The 23,463-nt window shown below is 40.0% G+C and overlaps 1 protein-coding gene across 4 annotated transcripts in view; it reads left to right on the forward strand.

Moving 5' to 3' along the window:
- The window catches only part of nav3 (neuron navigator 3), a 180,377-nt gene that overhangs the window by 76,503 nt on the left and 80,411 nt on the right, over positions 1-23,463 (forward strand). For all 4 annotated transcript variants that reach the window (XM_085436874.1, XM_085436875.1, XM_085436876.1 and 1 more), the window contains exons 5-7: positions 3,443-3,617; positions 11,637-11,705; positions 17,859-18,001. In XM_085436874.1, the coding sequence (XP_085293000.1) occupies positions 3,443-3,617; positions 11,637-11,705; positions 17,859-18,001 (387 nt within the window). The remainder of the gene's footprint in view (positions 1-3,442; positions 3,618-11,636; positions 11,706-17,858; positions 18,002-23,463) is intronic.

The raw sequence follows: 23,463 nt of genomic DNA on the forward strand, positions 1-23,463 counted from the left end.
TTTAATGAAATTGAGTCCACACACTACAGAGGAGGATGATGGTGGCTTTTTTTACTAAAGACTTGAGACAAAGAAAGACTTCCAATTAAAATTCAATAACCTAAGATCTCCCGGATGTGTTGGCACAGTGGAAACTGATCCCAGACATAAATCCTCATGACTAACTAAATCTGACATTTTTGCAAGGATACATTTCAGTCATTGTTGCAACTTACACTATCATCACCTAAAGCCTACTTAGCATCCATACTAGTTGCACTAATATTATTAATATGTTTGAAATTGCAGCTTCCAATGTTTGCACTGCTACTGAGAGCATGCTGCTGTGTTGTCAACTTAAACATGTTATAAAGACAAACTTCATACACTAAAACACATGGTCAAGTTCGACCCTTTTGGACACAAAATATCTCAAAGCGGCAACATAAAGTTTTACCTCTTCAAATGCGATAATTATCTTCAGGAAGTTCAGTGTAGCATTTCCACCCTTAAAAGCAGGTGTAAAGCCCCCAAACACATGTTTCCTACACTTGATAATTGGTTACATTGAGGGGTACAGCAGGTCATTAAACACTCTTTCCAATGCAGGGTCTCACCCACTGAGGCTATTAAAAAGACAGGCTCTTTTTGGTTCCAGTGCTACCAGGAAACCTATAGTATGACCTACTCAGCACATTAAAGTCCTTTTCATTAGTGGCTTTAGGACAAGATCAACCACGGGTACACACTTGTCCTCTGATCAGAAGGCAGGGCCCAAGCCTTTCAAGTAGAGGTAGGAAAGGTAGTAAGACAAAGCAGTGCAATGATGGAAAACGTGAAAAAATTAGAAAATACAATTATTTAGAAAAAGCTTACGGAAGTAAAGAGAAGGCAGAAGCTGCTGATGAGAAAAGTGAAGGAGGCAACACAGGCTATTAGTGATGACATGTGTTGCCTAGCCTCGCTGTTTCATTAAATAACTTCTTCTTTAAATGCTCCAGAGCAGCATTTCTCCTGCTGACACTTGCTGGCATGAAGCAGGTATGGATCTCTGACAAAAAATGTCTAATGTGAGCTTTACCAAACTGCCATTAGTGTCTCACAGAATCCTGCAGTCTTCTTTTTTTTTTTACTCTAAATGGACAGAAAAAGGTGGCTCACCGGGAGAGTTTCACATCACATTTTGAGCCGGCACTTATACAGAGCTTTTGTTAGATGATAAGCTGAGTAATTTGTGTAGAAACTCTTGCCAGAAAAGTAACTGAAAATATGGCAGAATAGTGACGTCAGGAATTCATCTTCATACCTAAATTCTAAACACAATTTAGGTTACAACTGTTAGTCCTGCTTTCCTAAACAACACAAATATTTTGAAGACAAATCAGCCTTTGGTTGTGCACATGTTCACAAAACGATTGCTGTATTTACAGTTTCACTGCACTAGAATAAAATGTTGGCCCGTGAACATAGTATGCATGGCAGTCATGCTGGCTCCAAAACATGTCTGTCATTGCCAATTACCTCTAAAGTCATTTGCAGGGGACAACGCTGTTACACGGCTCTTTTAACAGATCTGGGACTCATCCCCTGTCTAAATGGAAATTACATGCTACATGATAATTTGAAAGAGGAACTAGATCATCCACCAAAAATTAAAGGCATGTGAAAAGACAACATCTTCTCAAAAGGGGGATAGAAATTAGCATTGCTGAATTGCATGGTTGGTATTGTCACCTTGGCCCAAGCCTGCATCCTGTTAAAGTTTCTTTAAAGAAAATGAGCTGCTGAGTTTTTCCACAAAAGCACTTATTCTGTTGGATCGATAAAGCATTATTCTGCTTCTTGTCCTCAACAGTATCATTTCAGCGGGGGCTGGGTTTTTTTTTACAAGTTGCAAAACAGTTTTAGTCCCAGTGCAGCAGAATCTGCAACGTTATTTTCCCTAAAGCACAGAAAGCGTTTTCTGTTCTGATTCTCTCAAAGGCCTAGTGTATATTACCACCTCTGGGTGTTAGAAAATAGGAAACGCCCCCAAGAGATTAATCTTCCCTAACTTTCACAGCCTCTGCAGCATAGCCACGGATGGCCGGGGGAATGTTTGTTCCTCACCAGATTGAAAAATGTAGTAAAAACCCTGTGTCAGCCACTGCCATTCTTCCCATTCCTCTGTGTGCCAGCTCTCACTGAGGGTTTGGTATGAAAAGCCCATTTCACAAACGGGTGCGTTAGCCAGTGATCAATTCTTTTTCCTCATCGCCGACTGGATCCTACTTCAGCACTATGTGTGTGTGTGTGTGTGTGTGTGTGTGTGTGTGTGTGAGTGTGTGTGTGTGTGTGTGTGTGTGTGTGTGTGTGTGTGTGTGTGAGGGAAGCATTTGTTTGAGTTTTGTCTGAGATTAACTCAAAAGTGTTCAGGGTAAGATTTACACTATAGACTTATTGATTAGAGGATTCTTTCTGTTGCCTCTTCAGCATATTTAAGAAGTTACTTTATCTGCAGCTCTGCTATTTGTTGAAGATCCAATATCCAAAACGTGAATTCTATCTTATTATTGTTGTTTGTTACTCTTTTCTGCTGTGAGCTCATTTTGCAGCATGAATATGGTGATTCATTCGTGGTTATCAGGGCTGCTGTTTTCTAGCTTGTTTCATTTTAGTTGTCATTCAGATAATAAAATCCAAACTGTTCATTCTTCCTTTTTATCTCACGCATTTGAATGGTTTTGCCTTCATCAGTACACAGAAATGTGTCACTTCTACCCTCACCCAGCAGCACATGCAGTCACTTCCTTATTTCATGGCGAGAGCAGAACTATAAACAAAGTAGCTCTTTTATATTTTGGCTGCTTGTCCAACAGACTTGTGCCAGTAATACATCAGAGTAGTAGTTCCCTACTGGTCACCGCTCCTAAATTATCCAGCTGTGTGTAGCTCGGGTTAGAGATGCTTTATTTGGATCTGCAGTATAACAGCTGGACCTTCTTCTGAGCAGTGGCCTTAATCATTCCTGCTAAATACAGTTAAGTAACTGAAGTGCTTATTCTATAACTCTGTGTATCTTTATGTAATTGCTCTTTTTAAATACTTACGTTTGCTTCACAACAGCTGCTCTTGAGCTCTGTCCCTGAGTGTTTTTTTCTTCTTCCACAATCAGCATATGCTCGTTTTATAGTGCTTGAAAGTCAAAATACATGTTCTGGGAAAATGTTATCTTTGGCTGATTACTTTCACTTGCAGAAAATACTTTAATTCCAAGAAAATGCATAGGTAGATTTAGAGGATACATGGATGCAGGCAGATCGCACATGTGTGCTCTGCGTGTACGCTCGCGATGACTGAGCTTGAGACTGAAGTCACATTTCTATTCATAGAGAATTTGATTCTGTAGGTCCATGGCTGTATGATGGAGGAATTGTTAAATAACTAACACGGCAAACACTTACAATCCATTTTTACCTTCCAGAAATCAGGAATGGCAACTTAAAGAGCATCCTGGGTCTCTTCTTCATCCTGTCACGCTACAAACAGCAGCAACAGCAACAGCAGCAGTATTACCAGTCCCTGGTGGAGCTCAGCCAGCAGACCAGCAGCACCGCATCATCTGCCAGCAGCCACAAATCACAAGAGATGCAATCCAGGTATGTTACACTAAACATGGACACAGATTTTCATGCCGATCAGTCTTTGTTTTGCTTCCCTTGTGCTGCCTGCCTGTTTGGGATGCATGCTTGATGTTGCAATATTCATTGATTTATCACTTTCAGATGCTCAATTAGGTCCTGTTACAGTTTTTCTAAACAGAAAACTGAGGGATGTGACCTCCTCTCTGTGGTGCAGGAAATGAATAACAAGATACAAAGATGATGATTAAGGTTTTTGCTGCATCAGCTCCATGTGTAAGACGAGGCAAGTTAGCTGACAGAAAGCAAAGAAGCTACATTAGTCAACTCAATTTGATTTATATACTGTAGAGCTTTTTAAAACAACACAAGCTGACCCAAAGTGCTTAATGAAGTATTGAAATCTTAGTCTCTGATCTCACTACAAAACACATACTCCTCACAGAGTTGAGAAACCAGACTTGGCACACAGGTACATCTCAGACCTGACTCAGGTTCTAATCTGACCATCCATTGAACAGAAATCTAATCTAAGCCTGTGAGCCTGTGTATCATTGATCATTTTTTGTGCCTGACAGCAAATAAATGCCAAACATTTGCTTTATAAGCACTTCAGTGCAAAAGCTGACAGCATCATTTAGTACTAAGGTAGCTATAATAAGCTAGAAGATGTTGCAGAACTGTTTCATGGCTTTTCATCAGGTGAGGACCCCAGAGGTGTTTAATATGACGATGCTTGTTGTATGTTTATTTAGAAATACAGTATAAGAAGACGTGGATTATACAGCAGAAGTGTTGGCCTACAGAGGGATGAGCGCTGTAAAAGGCAGCAGAAGCAAAGAAGGCCTGTACTTGTGTGATGTAAATAGACACAGCAGCATTTAAAAGAAGGCCTGAGATGCCACACATGAGCAGCATTCCCCCCGGCCAGATCGAGTTACTACACAGCCACACGGTTTGGCTGTGATGTTTTCTATTAGTGTGTGACTGTAGAGAGAGAGTATATGCATTAAACCAGTGCAATAACAGAGTTAAGTCTCAGTATTTAAGGAGTGGGCATGTGAGTAAGATGATACTGTCGAGAGTTTTGACTTCACTGTGTTTGGTTGAGTTAGGAGATGGTGGCAGTGGGGTCAGTGTATCGTGTCTTAGGGGGGTTATTAGGGGCACAGCTGCCTCCCATTCCCACCCTCTTTATTCCACCCCCACAACAGGTGGTGAATGCTCTCACTCTCTCTCTCTTTTGAACACACATACACAAAACAGTGAATTGTTGGAAGCACATCGCTGTGTCAACCTAGTTTCAGACTTGACGAATCAATACATACACACTTAACGAGCCATTACAGAAGCTGCACATTTCCTCATCTTTTTTTAGTTTAGATCTCAAGAAAGAATTTGTTTCAACCAAAGAAGTGTCTCAGATGATTTCCATGTAGACCCTCACTGTCTCTCTTCTGCACTAATAAGTGAATAATGTTGAAGGCCACAGTGGAGGTCAGTAGAGATGGCACCATACCACTTTTTTATGTCCGATACCGATATCATAAATTTGGATATCTGCCGATACTGATATGAATCCAATATAGTGTATTTTTTAAATCAATAAAACTGTTTTTTTAATATCTTGCTGCATTTTGTATAAGTTCATACTCAAGTTAAAAAAAAAACCACTAACGCTATTCTGTTATACCTGTATGTAAAAAATAGACTGCATCCAAAATATTTTATAGTTCAGCAACACTGATCAATCTAATAAACTTAAACTTGCTCCATCCTCCCTATTCTGGTATTTTAAAGAGTACTTAGTGGAAATATTAAGCAACCTAACTAATAGGGTTGCAAACTTCCAGCAAAAAAAAAATAGGGAACCACCCCACACCCTTGTGATGCTTAATCGATGTAATCAACTTTAATTTAATGCACGTGTAAAAAAATAAATAAATAAATAAAAAATGCACAGAAATCTATTATTTTTCCACAATAATTAAATAGATTCAACATCTTTCTTCAACAGAACTGCAGACTGCACAGATGGTACCTTCCCAAAGGAAAAAGTACTACAGCTTACTAGGGTATATTAGACTTAATAGGTACTATATACAGTAATGGACTTCTATATGTTTTACATCAGATTAAAACTTTGGATGTAAGATTCAGATAATTATTTATTAAAAGCTACACATTTTAAATGAGAATAAGAAAGAAAAGTATGTCTATGTGCCCCCTTTTCCCTGTTCATGCCCTCTCGGCCCCCCTGGCTAAACTTTGCTAGATCCACCCCTGCACAGTTACCAGCCGTCAGCTGCGTAGAAAAAGATCCTGGTGTAGAAAGTAATGATAAATAAATTCTAACAACAGCTTATCAAGCTTAAACGTGCTGCTGTTGTTCAGCCGCTGGTTTCCTCTTTCTGGCGCCAAGTGGGCGATAAACAAACAAGAGAGACGGACTCGCGACAGAAAAGCTGATCAGCTGATCATTGATCAGTTTCATGATTGAAGTAGCAGCAGGAGAGGGAGGGAGAGAGAAGAGGCAAGTCGCTCCATATATCGGTTGTTAAGCCTAATGCTGGAATGCTTTACAAACATTCAGAGATGAACTTACACACTTGTTTTACTTCTCTCTGGGATAAAATGCCGGTTTGGTAGCGAGGCTCCAAATGCTCAACCAGACCACCGACAGGTCTCACACGCCACAGCCGCTCTATCACGTGAAGCATACTGCTCCGACATGCTAAGGTTATGAGCCGAGTTACGCCATGTCGCAAGTTTTGTGAGGTGCTTTTTTGATATTTGATGGATCGATTACATTTTTTATTTCTCTCCAATATCTGATCCAGTAATTTAGGTCAGTATCGGTCCGGATCGGTCCGTCTCTAGAGGTCAGAGGATCAGTCCATGTCTGTCTGTGAAAAATAAGCTATCAAAATGTGACAACATCCATAGCTGATTGAAGACAGTCTGCAAAGGTCAGAAGGAAGGATGGAAATGAAGGAACTCATTGATAATGTTGCTTTCAAATCAGGAAAAATATTGTGTTAAGAACAGTCTAGAGATGCAACATAATTTGACCTGTCATCAATTGAAATCTCATGAGCTGTTGCTGGTTTTTAAAGCAATGTTTTAAGAAGGTCCCACAGTTCTGAATTGTGTGTCTGAGTGTCAGTGTGTGAGTCAGAATGAGCCAGTCATGAATGCATGACTCAAACATCATAAACGGGTGATTTAATGTTCTCAACCAAATTCCCCGAGTATCACTTTCCATAATTTAATGTATGTCATTGGCAACACGCAGGATTTATTTATCATATCGCCACAACGTAATTGTTCATTCATTCATTCATTCATTCATTCATTGTTAGGGGTTTTGTTAACCGCAACGATAATCAGATAATTAGACTTGTGTTAAAGTAATATGCTGAGTCGAGTATCATAGCTTCATAGTTTCAGCACATGTACTACTATATTTTAATAATACATTACACACATGAACAGGAACATTTCACTGTATATTAAAGAAACACAGACTCCATGAAGTTGAGTAATTACCACCAGAGCACAGGGAGACATTTACTTTTCATATTATGTCTAATTCAGATGATATTAAAGCATTGTAAGTTTCTTCTGTGTGAGGCTTCATGTCTGGCTGGTGCAGGCTCCACTTCCTTTTCACTCTCAAAACATGGAAATGTAATTAAATCTATTCATGGAAATCTACTTTAATTCTCATTTTTGCAAGCTCCCGTAAGCTCCAGTCGACCCTGAAGATTTAACATGTCTGAATGGATTTTGTTTTAAAGTTTGCAAATGATCTCTTCCTCAGAGATACACACACATATATACACACTCACACACAGAGATTCATTTGGGCTGCTGCTCATCTGTAGTTGTGGTATGGGAGCTTTCTATAGACAGCACCTGCTGGCCTAGCTGGTGTCTCCAGGGCAGGGGATGAGATGAGTGTGACTCTGTATGTGTTTAAGGGGAACTCCCCATCAGACACAGCACGACAGCCCCGAGCCACAGTCTTTCAGTCTTTCAGTGCTCTACAAGGCAGGGGGGCCCAGGCCTGGCAGGGCACAGCAAACCCTCCCTCTTATTATTCGCCATGTCCCGGGGCGACCACGTTGACCCACTGGTATGGCGCTCCTCGCGTCTGCCCACCGCTGTGTCTCGCGACAGGAAGAGCCGCTTGCCATACGGGAGAGCAAGCATCCTGGCCAAGATTGACTCATCTCATAGGTATAGTTGGATCTTGTAGAGTGTGTGTGTGTGGTAGCATCCAGGCACTGGACAATATTTGGAAATTACACGATGACATGAGGAGGATGGATTAGTCTCAGTGGCATCGTGAACTGGTAAATTGTTCAGTTCCTCTTGTTTGTTGGTTTAGCCTTTTATATGACATGTTTTATGTTTAGCTTTTTATTATAGGCTGTTAATACGGACACGATGTTTGCCAGTGAGAAGTTGAAATGAAGTGTGTTCAAGACATTAGTCTGTCAACAGCTTATTTAATGAATGGGATACTACACTGTAAAAACCCAGTTTTGTACTGTATGTATTTGAAGCTAATTATCCATGCTCCAGCTCCAATAGTGCTATGCGCCTGGTTGGAAATTTTGTTCTTGATTTTATAGCAGTATTTAATTTTCTACTGTGTCCTGCAGAATGTTCCAATCCAGTGGCAAAATATGCAGTTTTTATGTTATTCTGGACACGGCACCACATTTGGTCATGTGGCATAATGCCTCTGAAGATGTGGAATAGTGATGAATTTGCTGTTTGCATCTCATCTTTTACTAAGAGGTGGTTGGTTTTCCTTTACCCATAAATGGGTAAAGGAATAAATGGCAGGTCAGAAATCATTTTTGCACATTGCTGGTGCTTTCAACCTCTTACTGAATGGTGTGTTACTTTATTGGTGTTGTGACATTCAAGTTCCTCAACTACTTGCAGCATGTTGCTTAGAAACTGCTGCCTAGCCAGCATTATTGTAAAGTAGATGTGGAGTTGATACATGCTGAATTAGGTATGTGGCTTTGTGTGAGATACTCAAGCTTGAACGCTCTTTGTTGGAAATTCATCCCCTGATGTCAAGGTCAGATGACATCTTATTACCTGCTATCATCACAGTGATTCGAGCACACAGATGCCTCACGTTTTGGCTCTGAAACCCATCAGTTTTAGTTTGTGTCTGACCTCAGCGATGTGGCTACCAGGAAGCTGAAACTGAAATTAATAGCACAGCAATGGTATCCAATATGGCTTGCATATGCACTGCAGTGTCGCGGACTATTAAAGAGAGGCCACGTTGATGTATGTTGTATACAATGAAAAGTGACAGACTGTAATCCCCCACCCCTCGCGTCTCTACCACCCCTATTCCATCACCATTTCTTGATCCTGCCCTCATGTGTTCTGGTGTTTCTTTTTTCCACACTGGAATGATCTGGAATGTTGTGGGTTGGATTAGCACCCCAGGCTGGAGACTATACCATTGCCTTCATGTTTCATTACATTTAATATAGTTGGAAGTGAGGGTAAGGATGGGTCTTGTAATGGAAAAAAACACAACACTCTAGGTTTTTTTACTGTCCATATACTGCTAGAACTCCCGCATTATTTTTCCTTTTCGTTATACTCCTGCAGCTTCTGTTCCCTTTAGATATTACCTCATCCATGCCTTTTACAGCCCTTTACTCTGAGTATGGGTAAAAAGAGAGAAAGGACAGAGAGCAGAAGGACAAAAGGTTTTCTTAGAAAGAAATACAATGCACAAATTTAGACTCCACCTTCTTTTCCCCCCAAAATGCTGATAGAGCACTTTAGCATGTGACAGGCTCCACTAAACTGTCACACCTTGGCTTTTTTGTGCAGTAAAGACCTCTTAGAATATTTACAGGAACACTTACATGCTACTAGGAGATGACATTGTGGGTGTCTTGTTGCGAGTATTCACTGATGTATCATTTATTACATAGTTCATTATTAACATGATGCAAAGGTGCTCGTCACTATAATTGCGTTCTACTCTCTGCTCAGGAGCTTGTTAGAATAACAAAGTGTCATGAAAACCTGCAAAGGCAATTAGAGATGTACTGCAGCTCTGCATTCATCACAGGTGGGTTAAAAAGGAATTTAATTGTCTGGAGCAAGAGGTGTAAATGGAGAAAGATGAGAGAGAGAAATGGAACTTATAGTAAAGATGGACAGTTGAAAAGTTAATAATTTTCCCACCACCGTAAAAGGGCCTAATCCTTCATAGTTTAACTTATGAACAAAATGATTCTTCTGCTCTCATTGATTCTACAAAATGATGTATGTGTACTCAGCATATTTAATCAAATCACTGCAAAAAGGCCTAGACCAGCCTATTATTGTACTTCTACATTTTTAGGCCAAATTCTGTTAAAGTAGGAAACAGCTAAAGATTTTGCTGAACCCTAATCCTCATTTCTGTAGTATATAATTGTACTGCAGGTTTTGTAGTCATTTCTTCTTTAAACCAGTTTTTTCTTTTTTTAATCATCTTTTGGTGGGTGTCACCTGTGCCTGAAATATCATAATGTAAAACCTGTTAGCACTTTTTCATAATCAGTTTTATGAATAGCTGAGTGGTGCGAACTTACAGAAGATAGTTGCTGTGCCTCATTCAATGACCCAGTATAGGTAGTTTATTGTCCGTCTTGTCCACTTTCAGTCACCAGTGCCAAACCAGCAGCCCACAAACACAAAACAGAGAAGGAGTTGTTCTCATTTGTCAGAAAAGAAGGAGATCTAAACAGACTGCTGGTGTTTGCTGCTTCCTCTGTCCTTCAGCCGAAGCAGCTCTGCAAACTCTGAGTAGAGGACAGATTCAAGGTTTTACTACTGAACTTCATCTTGTTCTCATTCATCAAGACAATGATTGGAAAGCTCAGGTTTCCACCTGTGATCAGCCTGTGAAAGGTAATGTTAGTTCAAAGGGTTTCTTCTGGGAACTAGCTTAAATTTGTCTAATATGTAGCAGTTAAATGTGTCTTCCGGACAAAGGGCTAGCAGCTGCTAGCAAAGCATTGATTTGGTTAGAATCCACAATTATTGTGGTCATTGAAAGTTTTGTCATCTTTGTTTGTTTTATTGTCATTAGCTAGTAACATGATTCTGCCATCACATATGCCTAATTGAACATTTGATGTTTATTTTTTATCTTTCATTTTTGTAATTTTATCTATTTTATATGCTTTTATTTAACATCATTTAATCATCAGATTATTGTTTAGTACACTAGTATGTTAACATCTTGGCAGCTAAGGAGTAGGTAGCTAATGTTTCCATTGTTTTAAGTCTATTTTCTCACTAAAAAACAAACAAATGACGTAGGAGCTAACATTTAAAAGCAGGTCAGATTACCATGGTAATTGAGAAGGACTTTACCAGATATACAAATGGTCAGTAAAAGCACATCTTTATTGAAAATACATTCTACAAGTTGCTTAATTACAAACATGTCAAACATGAATAGAGTTTCCTTCCTGTAACAGTCATTCCCATCTCTGCCAATGACTAACTGTGACTGGTGCTGTGGGTATTTCCTTTGCCTCTGTCTTGTGTGTTTCTTCAAACCATGCCTTCAGAAAATTGTTTGTGAAAGTTGTTGTTGTGTGTGTGTGTGTGTGTGTGTGTGTGTGTGTGTGTGTGTGTGTGTGTGTGTGTGTGTGTGTGTGTGTGTGTGTGTGTGTGTGTCAACAGCCCTATAAATGGATTAGGAGATGTTATTGGCCTAGTCATAAGTGTGTGGTAACAAACATGTGTGAGCCATCATGTGAAAAATCAAAGAAATGTGCACTGGCATGCTACAGTATTTACCACATGCTTCTTCTCTTCTATCCCTTGGTCCATCTCTCTCCCCCTCCTATGCTTACATCTGAATGGCTCCCCTCTCACACGTTATTACATTAAGACATGGATTAAGAAAATTCCAGCAAGTCACTGGGCTTATTTCTTATCTGACTGTGTTAACAGTGTTGCCCATCTTCTCTGCTTTTTCCTCAGTCTCACAGCACGATATGCAAGTCCTCCAGGCCACAGTGGAATAGGTTCACCACAGAAGAAAAACACCAGGTAATTATGGAAAAATAGATCTTTAAATGTCTTTATTTTATTTGTTAAGCTAATTAATATGTGCAATTTAGTTTTTTTTCAGGGAGGGCTTTGAAGAGCTGCTCTCTCCACAGTCAGGTCAGAGGTCAACAGGCAGAACACCTTATAAGAATTTTGTGTTTTGTTCTTGGGTTCTCAGGATGTAGCTGCAGTAGCTTTATGGTAGTTTGAACGAATGTGTGACAGTGAAGAGCAGAATGTGATGTGCTAAATGTTCGTGTGCTTGTGCCATTATGTTCCCACATGAAATACAGACTCCTTAAACATTATGAGTCCATCACAAAAGGTGTGTACTCACTACATGGATACAGTATTTCTGTAAAGATGCTTGCTAGGAATTTGTTTCTAAATAAATATGAGTAAAACTGGATGCTACCTCCTGTTGACAATCTCACAATCTCAGTCTCAGTGAGATTACTGTTTTAGTGGAGGATTCAGTTATACCAGTGCACAGAACCTTATGCTTCGGAGCAGACGGTGCTTACCTCTGGGAGCCTGTGCTGCCTAAGAAATGTTTTTTGCGTATTGTGTCCCTTAGCACTTTTAAACATCTTGACAAAGATGCTGAATAAATAACTACAGTGTTGCAAAGCACTTTGATATAGCTGCTAGGCAGGGAACCTGTGTCCTGTGTGAGCTGGTAAACTTATAACAGCTCTAAACATGAGCATTAAGGGTGAGAAATTCATTCCCAGATATGGGCAGACCAGAACAACAAAGATAAAAGGGATTTTTCACATACATGCAAGACATACACTTTAAAATGTAGCCACACGTGCTGCATGTGCACAGCCTCCTTCAGCTGTCTGATGCTTGCAGCATTTGTTCCAACTCAGAAGCAGTGGGAACCAGCACGTTGGCAAATAATTCCTCTCCAGCCACCACTGAGCAATGGCAAAAATGCTGCAGCCAGCAGTTCCAGCCCTATGGGTGATAATCTGCCCTCTCACATCACTGCTGCTGCCGCTCTGCAGAAATAGCTCTTTAATTCCCCACAAACAGATGAAGATACACATACGCACGCGCACACAAACAAATCACTTATATTAGTGAGCGGTGACAGTGCAGGCACTCTTCTCTTGCCATCTCATTTTCATTCAAGGCTGATTACCACAGTTAATTACTTTCTTGCCTTCTGAGAAGTTATTTTTAATCACCACGAGTTGCCTCCTCTGTTATCCCCGAAGCAAGAAAGTTTTAGCAATTCTAAAATAGAAATAAATTGTTGTGTGTCTTTCATGCTGCACTGTGCTGAATGTGGTGAGGAATGTTTCCCTCAAGGTACTAGGAGCTTTAGTGTGCTTCTTACTACCTCAGAATGTCTGAGGTGCTTGCTTGTTAGCTAGCACTCAAGGACCTATCCAGTTTACACCTGGCCTTTTCACTTGACACAGTCACATTCAGGCTCTTTGTTTCCCTTTTGTCAGTGGTGGAAACTGTGCTAAATATTTTTGTATTTTGTATATCAGCTAGACAGTGTTGAGCTCTTTGCTATAATCTGCCTTCTCTGATGTTGGAACAGTAAACGAAACATAAGCGCAGGTTATGTTTTGGCTTTCTGTGCATAATAAGTGGTGTCAACAAATAGCTATTCATATGTTTCACATAATGGGTTGTGGATTTTTAATCTAGTTCCCTTTGATGTGGACATCTGACCTGAATTACAACAAAAGAGATTTACTTCCTGAATAAACTGCGCTAATACCTGACACTACCATGGGCTAGGTGCTTTATTTTTTTGTGGATCACCACTCAGGACTAGTGATGGGATTTCCAGCTCTTTTTAGAGAACCGGCTCTTTCGGTTCGGCTCACTAAAAAGAGCCGGTTCTAAGAGCCATTTCGTTCGCAACCGACACATCACTACTCAGGACTTATGGATGCTAACTAACTTCTGTGTACTGTCAGACAACACAACACTTTATCCGTTTTATGTTTTGTGCCCTTAACTCCAGTTGTACATCTTGGTAGACACACAATTCTCATCCTTCACCTCTTTCTCACATGGTGTTTCCAAGGGGTCGGTTTTTGATTCTTTTTTGTTCTCTGTCCATTCTTATTTTTCCATTGGGTTCATGATCTGAAAATATAGCGTTAATTTCCACTGTTATGAGGATTATGTACAGCTTTAAGTTCCATTGATGGGTAGGAATGTAAGTACAGTTTTAATTTCAGTAGAATATGTGACGTTGAATGATGGTGACACTTTATTCAACTCAGAAATATTGCAAAAGTTAATTTATTTTATATCTCAAGTGGACCTTGAGTTGAGTTGCCTTTCTCTCATTGCCATAAGTCCATCTCCTGTTTGTTTGCTCAGCTCATGTTAGCACAGTCTTGACAATTTAGTTATTTGAGTTATTCTGCTTTCATTTGACATATCAGAGCAGCTGAACAACACACTGAAAGTTATAAAACCATCAACATGTTTTATTAGTTTAGCTGCCATGATTTCAAATACAGTGTACATTAGATGTTGCGTATTAAATGTCGGTACGGTGTGGCCTTCATCTTAGCAGCAGGGAGTGATGTTTGGCAGTTTGCTGGCCACCCGCCTACTTGCGGTATCTTTCTACCATTTTAATAAGCCTGATGTGGCATTGAGTGGCCATGTGGGGGCCAGATGTGTCAGAGCAGATGTCTTACACTCTTGCAAATACAGGGTTATAACAGATGTTATAAGAACTAGTCATGAGATAAGGAAAGGGCTGTTTTGAATACACAGACTCAATGGCACAACATTGTGAAGGGCAGAGAACTCTCTTTGCTCTGCAAGGATTTCACCCACCTCCCTACCTCACCTCAGATCTGTCCAGTCTAAAACAAATTCCCTGTCGAGGAATTGCATCACATTTTCTCTCTTCCATTTTGCCGATGTATTATCAAACATGTATTTTGGAAGATGAAAGAATCTTATGATAAAAGGAACTACTTCTGATTACCATCTGAATTGCCTCAATCTCCATCTCATTTCCTACTGTTTATCTCTCATTTTCTCTTGTCGGGGTTTGCAGCTACAGCGCCTTCCTTTTCTGATGTGCACCCCTGTTTGTGTGCACTTTCATCCCCCCTCCCATTTCATATTTTTGTTCCTTTTAGATCTGTTCATTCTTTTGTCTTTGTCTATCAATCTCGTCTGTTCCTCTCGTGCAGACTAAATATATTAAAGCAGATATATACTATTAACGCTAGTCTGCCTTTGTATGCATTTCTGGGCGCAATGTTCTGCATTATGTGCATGCTACTATACATCTCCATCTGTTTTTGTTCTGTGAATGGCAGACTCAGCTCTGACCCGAGAACCACCTCCTGCTGCAGCTCACCGAGGCCTCTCGGGTAAAGCACCAGTGTTGCGCTCAGCATCTCTTAACAGTCAGCTCGTCTGCTACAAATGAACAGTGGGATGCAAAATCATATAGTAATTCAAAGAAGGGAAGTGCGAGTAAGGGACACATTTGTTCCTCTTGATGAAGTTTTGTGCACAGGAGCATATTTTATTTTTGTCTGTGTAAAACCATCTTTTCATTGCTCAGCACATGGGGCTGACATATTTGGCAGTTTTTGTTCTGACTTCCTGCTGCGCCTTGTTCCATTTTCTGAGGGAGACACCCAAGTTGCCTTGAATTTTTGTAGTTAGATCCAAATAATTTGCTTCTTGCTGCCATAATATAATTGCTGGATTTTAATATAGTGCTTTGTTTGTTCCTTGTTGCATCACAGACTGGAAGAGATACCTGGTTAGTAACTAACTTGCTTTGTTTACCTGAGCTACCTTCCCAGGAAAATAAAAAACAGTCCTGCTCCAGTGATATTTAATGATGCACTGGAAGCAGTTTTTTCAGCAGCTATTTTTTTAATAAGACCTTCATCCAGGCGATTTGGTTGATACGGCGAATTTCTGCATCGATGCCATGGCATGTTTTCAGACATAAAGGAAATTGATCCTGTGCAGTGACAAAAAGACTAGGTGGGAGCCAGTCTTTTGCATAATGTGTGAAAATATTTTAGATTTGTCAGCGATTCACACATTTTCCAGAGTTAAACTTGAAGTTCAGATGCAGATGAGTAAATAAATCCCCTAGATGAGATTTTCTGTCTTATAATTCCAAGATAAATTTGTGCATAAAACCTTCATACCTGTGTCAGTCAGAATTAAAACGATAGCATCGTGTGCCACGAGATGGGACGCGTATTTTACCCGCTTAGTGTTTTGGACTGTCAGTGTGAGCTTGTCCTCAGTTGTTGCAGATTCACGCGTGTCAGGAGGGCAGTCAGCAGCTTTTAATTTGGCTCTGTTACTCACCCTCATTTTAAAGTCTTAGAGTGATACTTTAGGGAAATAAAGGACTGAGAAAACTTTGTTGTTCCTTGATCAAACTCTACTCGTATTGATTTGGTCACTGATTGTTTTTTGTTGGTGGTGAATTGCTTTGCAGTTAACTGATGCTCCGAACACTGAAATTCAGTGTTTAAAATCAAAATAATGTTTTTTCTCAACTAAAGCATATTGAGTGAGAGAGAACTGCACTTTGTGTTTCCTATGAAGTGTATCATAGTTGGCCCATGTGGCAGAGAAATAGAAGAGTACCGAAAGCAGTGGCGGAAGAGATTTCTTAGTAGTCAGGAGGTTTGTTATCCATGCTAGATGTCAATCTGTCCTTTCATTTGTTTATTTTCATGAAAGCCTTAAACACAGAATGGAATATATGAAATATGTTTTTCCCCCAGAGGGCTTTTCACCACTGCACAATTCAGAGCCTAAATTACGTTTCCCTCCGACATCTCGGCTCCATCTGCGATACAGACAAGCGACATATTCAGCATAGCAAATCAATTATCTTTAAGGTCATGGCAAAGTTCATGCAGAGACATCAAGTTGTTACAGTCCAGCGTTTTCTCTCTCTCTCTGAGAAGATCTTGACTTATACATTTTCTATTTCACCAGAAGTTGTTTTTTTCAAAGTTCCATAAACGTTTTTTAAGGTTTTGAGCTATCTCTGCCCTTTTTCAAACCTGCATTTTGATATTGTTTCAACATGAAAACAGTGTAAAGCATCTGTGGGAGAAACCAAGGCACCAAAAAAGGAAAAATCATGTTGAGTTACAGCAGAAATAGATCCAGCTTGTCAAAATCTTTGAACCAGCTGCTAAATGTGTTTTTGAAGAAACGTGCTAACAAACAGATGTATGAATGCATCTGGCACACCACATAAAAAATGCAGCATAACGTTACTGTACAACAGGTTTTTGATGAGATTCTTCTTTTTAACACGCTTCTGGGAGTTGTGAAACTCCTCCAGCTGCAGCATGGCAAATCACCATTTGACACTGGCAGCTTTGACTGTGTCAACAGAAAGAAATGATGCAAAAGTGTGTTTCAAAAGTAGACTGACTGAAAACACAAACCCCCCTGGTAGATGTGACTGTAGTTCCTTTTTATGATCGTTTGAAGCGAAGGAAATATTTATATCACGCGTGGCTTTACAGTAGCTCTGATCAGCTCTGAGCTTTCAATCAGCCTGTCATGACACAGACTCTCAGCACATGTGCACCTGAACACACAGTTTTTCTTTTATCCTCCCTCCTTAGCCCAAGATGAAACAAAGACTTCTGATCTCTCTTCATCTTACACACTGACACATACTGAATCCAGGGCTGGTTATTTGTGAGAAAATATACCAATATTTGTAGATTTTTAAATCTCAATGTGTATCTCATCTGTTATTGTGTCTAGTCGAGGCCTAACAGTTAAAGGTAACAGTGCATACTTTAAAGGCGCTTCAGTGGAAGTGACGGGACACCAAATCTCCGTGTGCTTTAGGTGAAGCTAATGTGAGATGTCATCAGTTAGTTAAGCCGTGCTTGAGCTTGATGTTCTGGAAGGGGTGGTCATTTTAGTACCTTGGTGTTATTCTGTAATTCTGCTGTTCCCTGAAACAAGAAGGGTGACTTTTGCACATTTGAACTCCAGAATGACTGGATGAAAGTTATTACTGACAAAGGACTGTTGATTTTAAAGTATCCCCTGTTATAAATAAACCACCTTTCCTTGACTTTTTTGGGTTGGAGTTAATGTGCAGTCATCTTACTTATCATTGTTCTACCTCTCCTGCAGGTTACCAGGGCCCTCCAGAGTACCTGCTGCGGGCAGCGGGGCCTCCAGGAGCCCAGGCTCATCCAACCTCAACCGTCGGAGCCAGAGCTTCAACAGCATTGACAAGAGCAAGCCTCTTCAGTATGCCAGTGGCAACGATAGAGGTAAAGAGTGTGTTTACAGAGTTTGACTATGGGGTCAGGGGTAGGCAACCTCAGGCCTCAAGGGCTGGTGTCCTGCAGGTTTTAGATGTGTCCTTTATCCAACACAGCTGATTCAAATTGCTAAATGACCTCCTCAACATGTCTTGAAGTTCTCCAGAGGCCTGGTAACGAACTAATCACCCTGGGTGAGATCTAAAACCTGCAGGACACTGGCTCTCGAGGCCTGGAGTTGCCTACTCCTGCAGTAGGTAGAGTGATTTTCCATTCCTCATCCCAACCACTTGATGGCACCACTCACACAAGTCAGACAGGCTGATGTCACTAGTCTTAACTGGTCTGCTGAATCATCCACTGCTCTTCATTCCAACTGAGTTGGAATAGATACCATTAAGTGGAGGTGGTGAAAATATTCACAGCACGAATAGAGCTGCTTGAGAAATGAGCAGGGGGTGAATCCAGGAAACCGCTTTGTCAAGTACGATCAAGCTAATAAGAGTAATGTTTTTGAGAAAAGGGTCTTACAGAGGCCAAGAGTGAGTGTGTGGCATTTTATTTAACAGAAAAGTAATTACTGAAAAGTCCTTGTTGTGTTAATGGCCACATTCTGCTGTGAAGAGTAAATATATCCATTCGTAATGTGTTAATTACACAATTCTTTACTGTTGGCTCGTTCGATCACTTTATAATAGCTTTAAGATTTTGTCATGGCTCATTCATAAGAATTCTTATGAGTTATTGGCTAACACAATGCCAGTAATTAAAACATGTTCTCATGCCTCAGCATCATCATAATAATAACGCCACTCCTGAAGGTATATTAACAAACCTTTTACTTTGGCAAAAATGTTTTCTAACAAAAGACAGCCAGCATTTATTCTTAAAGCACTGCACAGTCATTGAGGAAAACAGTGCAAAGGATCAGTAGATGGTGATGTAGTGGAGGAGAGACACAGTGAATGGCACCCAACAGAGATAGCAGTGAAATGCCTGCAGCAAACGCTTGCTGCATTTCTCTCTGTCTTCCTTTTCATCCTAAAAGTTCACATGTGCACTCACCCTTCCAGTTTCTGTCTGAAACTTCAGATTCTTCAGTGGAAGAGGGAGGTGAAAGATAACACAGAAGGATGGAAAGATAGTATGTGATCAATCGTAACTGAAAATTGCTAAAAACGGGGAATAACAAGCTCTTGAGAAACTGACATTTCACATTAGTCTTAATGTGCTTTTAGTTATAATTGGGTTTAAATGTCAGGGTTTTTTTTAGGTTTATTATGGTTATTAGTTACGTCACAGTTTCAAAGGTTTCAGTAACATTTTCCCCTTTTTCTCCTGAAAATGATACGCAGGGTATTAAAGGGCAAATGTGTCTTTTTCCAGTGGAGTCTTGCCAAAAGACAAAGCCTCAGTTTGGAGAGATAAGCCGGTAGGACTGGTGCTTCACTGCAGGGGAGATGGAAAAGGTGTTTTGGTTTAAAATAAAATAGACAAACCAAAAAGTGGAGGGGGGATCAATTGTTGAGGAAATGTCAGCTATGCAGTCGGATCCTTCTGGCCAAAAACAGGTAGCAGAGAAATCAAAAGGCACATAAACAGATACAGGAAGTGTCTGCCACAAGCTTTTTCCCCTCCTCTCTTACAGCTACTTACATTCGCCCCTTATAGGACATGTTCTCGTTTAATGTGAAATCTTTTCATCTTTTCTAATTGTGACTGTGCAAATTCAGATTCCTAATGGAAACAAGTACAAATATAGTATTCAGCTCTGAGCAGACAATGCTGTAATGTTCATCCCAACCTCTAACAATTTTTACAGATTTCATTTTCCTATTTATTTGATATTATTATGCATAATTTCTTTATTTTCATTTTAATAATGAAGCCAGGCCACTGCACAAATGAGTTTGAAAGTGTTTTAATATTATTTAAGAAAAACTTATCACATTTTCCTCCTTTTTGCATAGTTTCCACCTGTTAGTACTACAGCCATTTAAGATTATGGAGATTACACATGGCAGTTTTTTGTACATGATGTCGACTTGTCTGATCTATAAAAGGGGCAGGGTTTACTTAAAACTAGCGTTCTAGTTTGTTTCTATATTTTTTTTTATCAGAGCCAATAAGCTCCAATGGCCAGGTCAATATATTATTTGATTTTATCTGTTTGCCATCTATTGGTATGGGCATTTGTAACAGCGGACACATGAAAAGGGAAAGACGAAACAGGAGAAACATCCTTCATATATTTTCAAACTACATTGTCATACTGTTTTAGTAAGGATTTGCAAAAAATGTATGCACAACAAATACTTCAGAAATACTTCTGTTTGTGTGTCAGAAAGAAGATAAAGAAGCAGCTGTGAAACTCCAGTACTCCAGAGTGGAGAAGGTGCTGGTTTCCTTAAGCCGATAATTTGTCTTACTCACAGTGATGTGAAGTGGGAAGCAGAGCAAGTTCAAATGTGTTAAACTGGAGTGTGGCCAGTGTGTAGAAACTCACACCAGGTGAATTTCAGTCTTTAACTGTGTGGTAAACAGAAGGGTTTGTCAGTACATACATGAGTCAGGGGCACGTGTGCTTCTGACTTTGTGTGTGTGTTTGTATTTGTTAGCAGAGGGTCCACCGCCACCCAGACAAAGTGGCATTTAATTCCGTGGTCGCTGAGGCAAAAAAGGAAAATAAGAGTCTGTTGCCACGGCAACAGCAAGTCACTGCACGGTGAAAAGTGTGGTGGTGCTGTGAAACTGCCTCTGGGGTGGGGAAGTGATGAGCGGGGAGGAGGGAAGGGGAATCTCTGAAGACAGGGTTAATTGACTGGACACACAAGCAGAGACACACACCGCAGGCAGACTCACACAAATGCTCGCCATCTCTTTCATTCGCAGTCAGATTTATCAGATATGTAAAAGTCATTCACTTATCTCAAAAGATGGGGGGCCAGCATAGTGGTCACACACACACACACACACACACACACACACACACACACACACACACACACACACACACACACACACACACACTCACAATGTATGCTGTAATCAACGTTTATGCCTGTGCCACATGACTGCCTGGACAAGAAATGACCATCTTGAGACAGTCTTGTGATGGGACCACATAGGACCAGCTATCAACATATTCATATTCAGACTCATAAGTACACAGTAACTATAAAGTAATATATTACTATTAGTTGCAGACACAAGTAATTAGTACATATTTGTTGAACTTGGGACTAATGGATCTGATTACACATATTTTAACCTGGCTCTCGTTTTCATCTCATCACCTGTAAAGTTTTATTACTCCACACTTAGGAAGCTATCATGCTGACAAACTATTCCCACAGACAGCCATTTAATACCTTGCAAAGTCTAAATGCCTTTGTGCGTATTCCTGCAACAATAAGTGTTGCAGGAATAAGCATAAGAATAAACTCCAGGACTTTGCCAGGAAGACACACGCTCAAAACAACAGCTATGCTACTGGAGCTGCAAATGTTTTTTCTTTGCACCAGCATTTGGTCTCATCTGAGATTTGAAACTTTGGTATTGTGACTTATCTCAGCTTTTAAACCTATTCATGGTAGAAAAAGAGGGGGGCTGCCAGTTCATTATCCTTTTTAATTGACTTTAAACTGATTTTGTTGTTGTACAGATATCCTTTCACACAAACCCACCAGCACATTCAGAACAGATCCATACACTTTAACACATGTTAAAAAAATATTTTATTTTAACATAGATTGGCTACAACAACACATATAACTGCAGTTCCACTTAGACTTACACCCTAGCAGACACTCCTTTATTTATTTAACTTGTTACAATCATTCTAATATTAAAAAATTGTTATTGGCTAAAAATGTCTCCAGTTGTCAGTTGCTTGTCACATTATTATATGGTTATCCAAATCAATCCTTAACTAATGTGAAGCCAACAGATTTTTGCTCTAGTCCAGGGGTAGGGAACTCCAGGCCTCGAGGGCCGGTGTCCTGCAGGTTTTGGATGTGTCCTGTGATCCAACACAGCTGATTCAAATGGCTAAATGACTTCCTCAACATGTCTTGCAGTTCTCCAGAGGCCTGGTAACGAACTAATCATTTGATTTCAGTGTGTTGACCCAGGGTGAGCTCTAAAACCTGCAGGACACCAGTTCTCGAGGCCTGGAGTCCCCTACCCCTGCTCTAGTCAGTCACTTTTAAAGCCTTCAAAGTGTGGCCAAACCATTATCAGGTATCTTACAGCCATTTCCTAAATTACAGTTTAAACAATATTATATAAAGGAGGGCCTGACACTTTACAGCCTGACACATTGTGCCGAATGCACTGAGGTGTTTTCAGGCATGTTTAAAGGTTTTACAGGATGTTGTCAGAAGCATAAGCCGGTTAAAGTGTTTCGGCCCCAGCCACAGCTCAATCTGAGCCCCCCTCCTCTGCCTGCCTGAGGAGGCTTTAAACTGCAGAGTGGGGGTGACTCAGAGCCAGCTGAACCCTGCTCACTGTGCTGAGTGACAGCCAGACAGACAGACACTCAGTCTAATGGAGCATAACTTCATGCTGTCACTCTGTCGCCTCTCTCTACTTACCCTATCATAATTCTGCTGATACTTTTTCCCCGCTATTTGTCTCTTTCAGTTAGAAAGTAACTCAAACTTGTGTTCATGGGGAGGTGAAGTTGTGTTCATGTGCATACCTAACGCAAATGCTATACTTGTGAGGTCTGGGATAATGTTTATGTATAAAAGAGATACACAGGTGTTGATGATCTGTGAAAGGTAGTTATTTATCTTTCATATAGCTGTATGCAGTATAATTCCAGCTGTGTGGATGAAAGTAGAAAGAGGAAAAAAGAAATGCAGAATATGAATATCCCAAAATAAAAAATGTTCAGGGAATGAAGCTGCAGAGTAAATAAAAAAAAGCTTCTCAAACTTTCATTTGTTGTTTTACTCATTGGGAGGTGGATCTTTTCCAGAAAAGGTCAATATTTTAATTGAATGGCTTCCTTTCAGGAAATTCTCCTTTATTATTTATGATGGTGAGAATTTGTTTGTCACTACCATAACATGATAGCCTGTCCTTTATAAGTCTGTTATATACATGTATACATGCGGTTACAGGTTACAAAGAATTGTAACAAGAAGGTAAAACACTGTTGAATGCAAACTCCTTGTAAGACACCGGTGTTGTAATAAACATGAAGTCTTTTCTTTTAACTCAACTCGCTGTTGATATCCTGTCACCTGAGAATAAGCTCTGGGGTTTTATTTTTGTAATTTTCCCCAAATAATGTAAGAGTTAACTATTTTTTGCTGAATGTGTGTAAAACCACAAAGGAAGTCAGCAGGGAGTCAGCTGAGTATTCTGAACTAGTTTTTCTTGTCAAATAAATCCAGGAAGTGTAGCATTTTAGCTAATAACTTGTTGATAAATGACTATGATAAAAAGTAAAAAAAATAAAA

The sequence above is a fragment of the Copadichromis virginalis genome, linkage group LG17 (genome assembly GCF_057382275.1).
Source record: "Copadichromis virginalis isolate Kocher_CV1m ecotype Utaka linkage group LG17, C_Virginalis_male_GT1.1, whole genome shotgun sequence".
NCBI classification, from domain to species: domain Eukaryota; kingdom Metazoa; phylum Chordata; class Actinopteri; order Cichliformes; family Cichlidae; genus Copadichromis; species Copadichromis virginalis.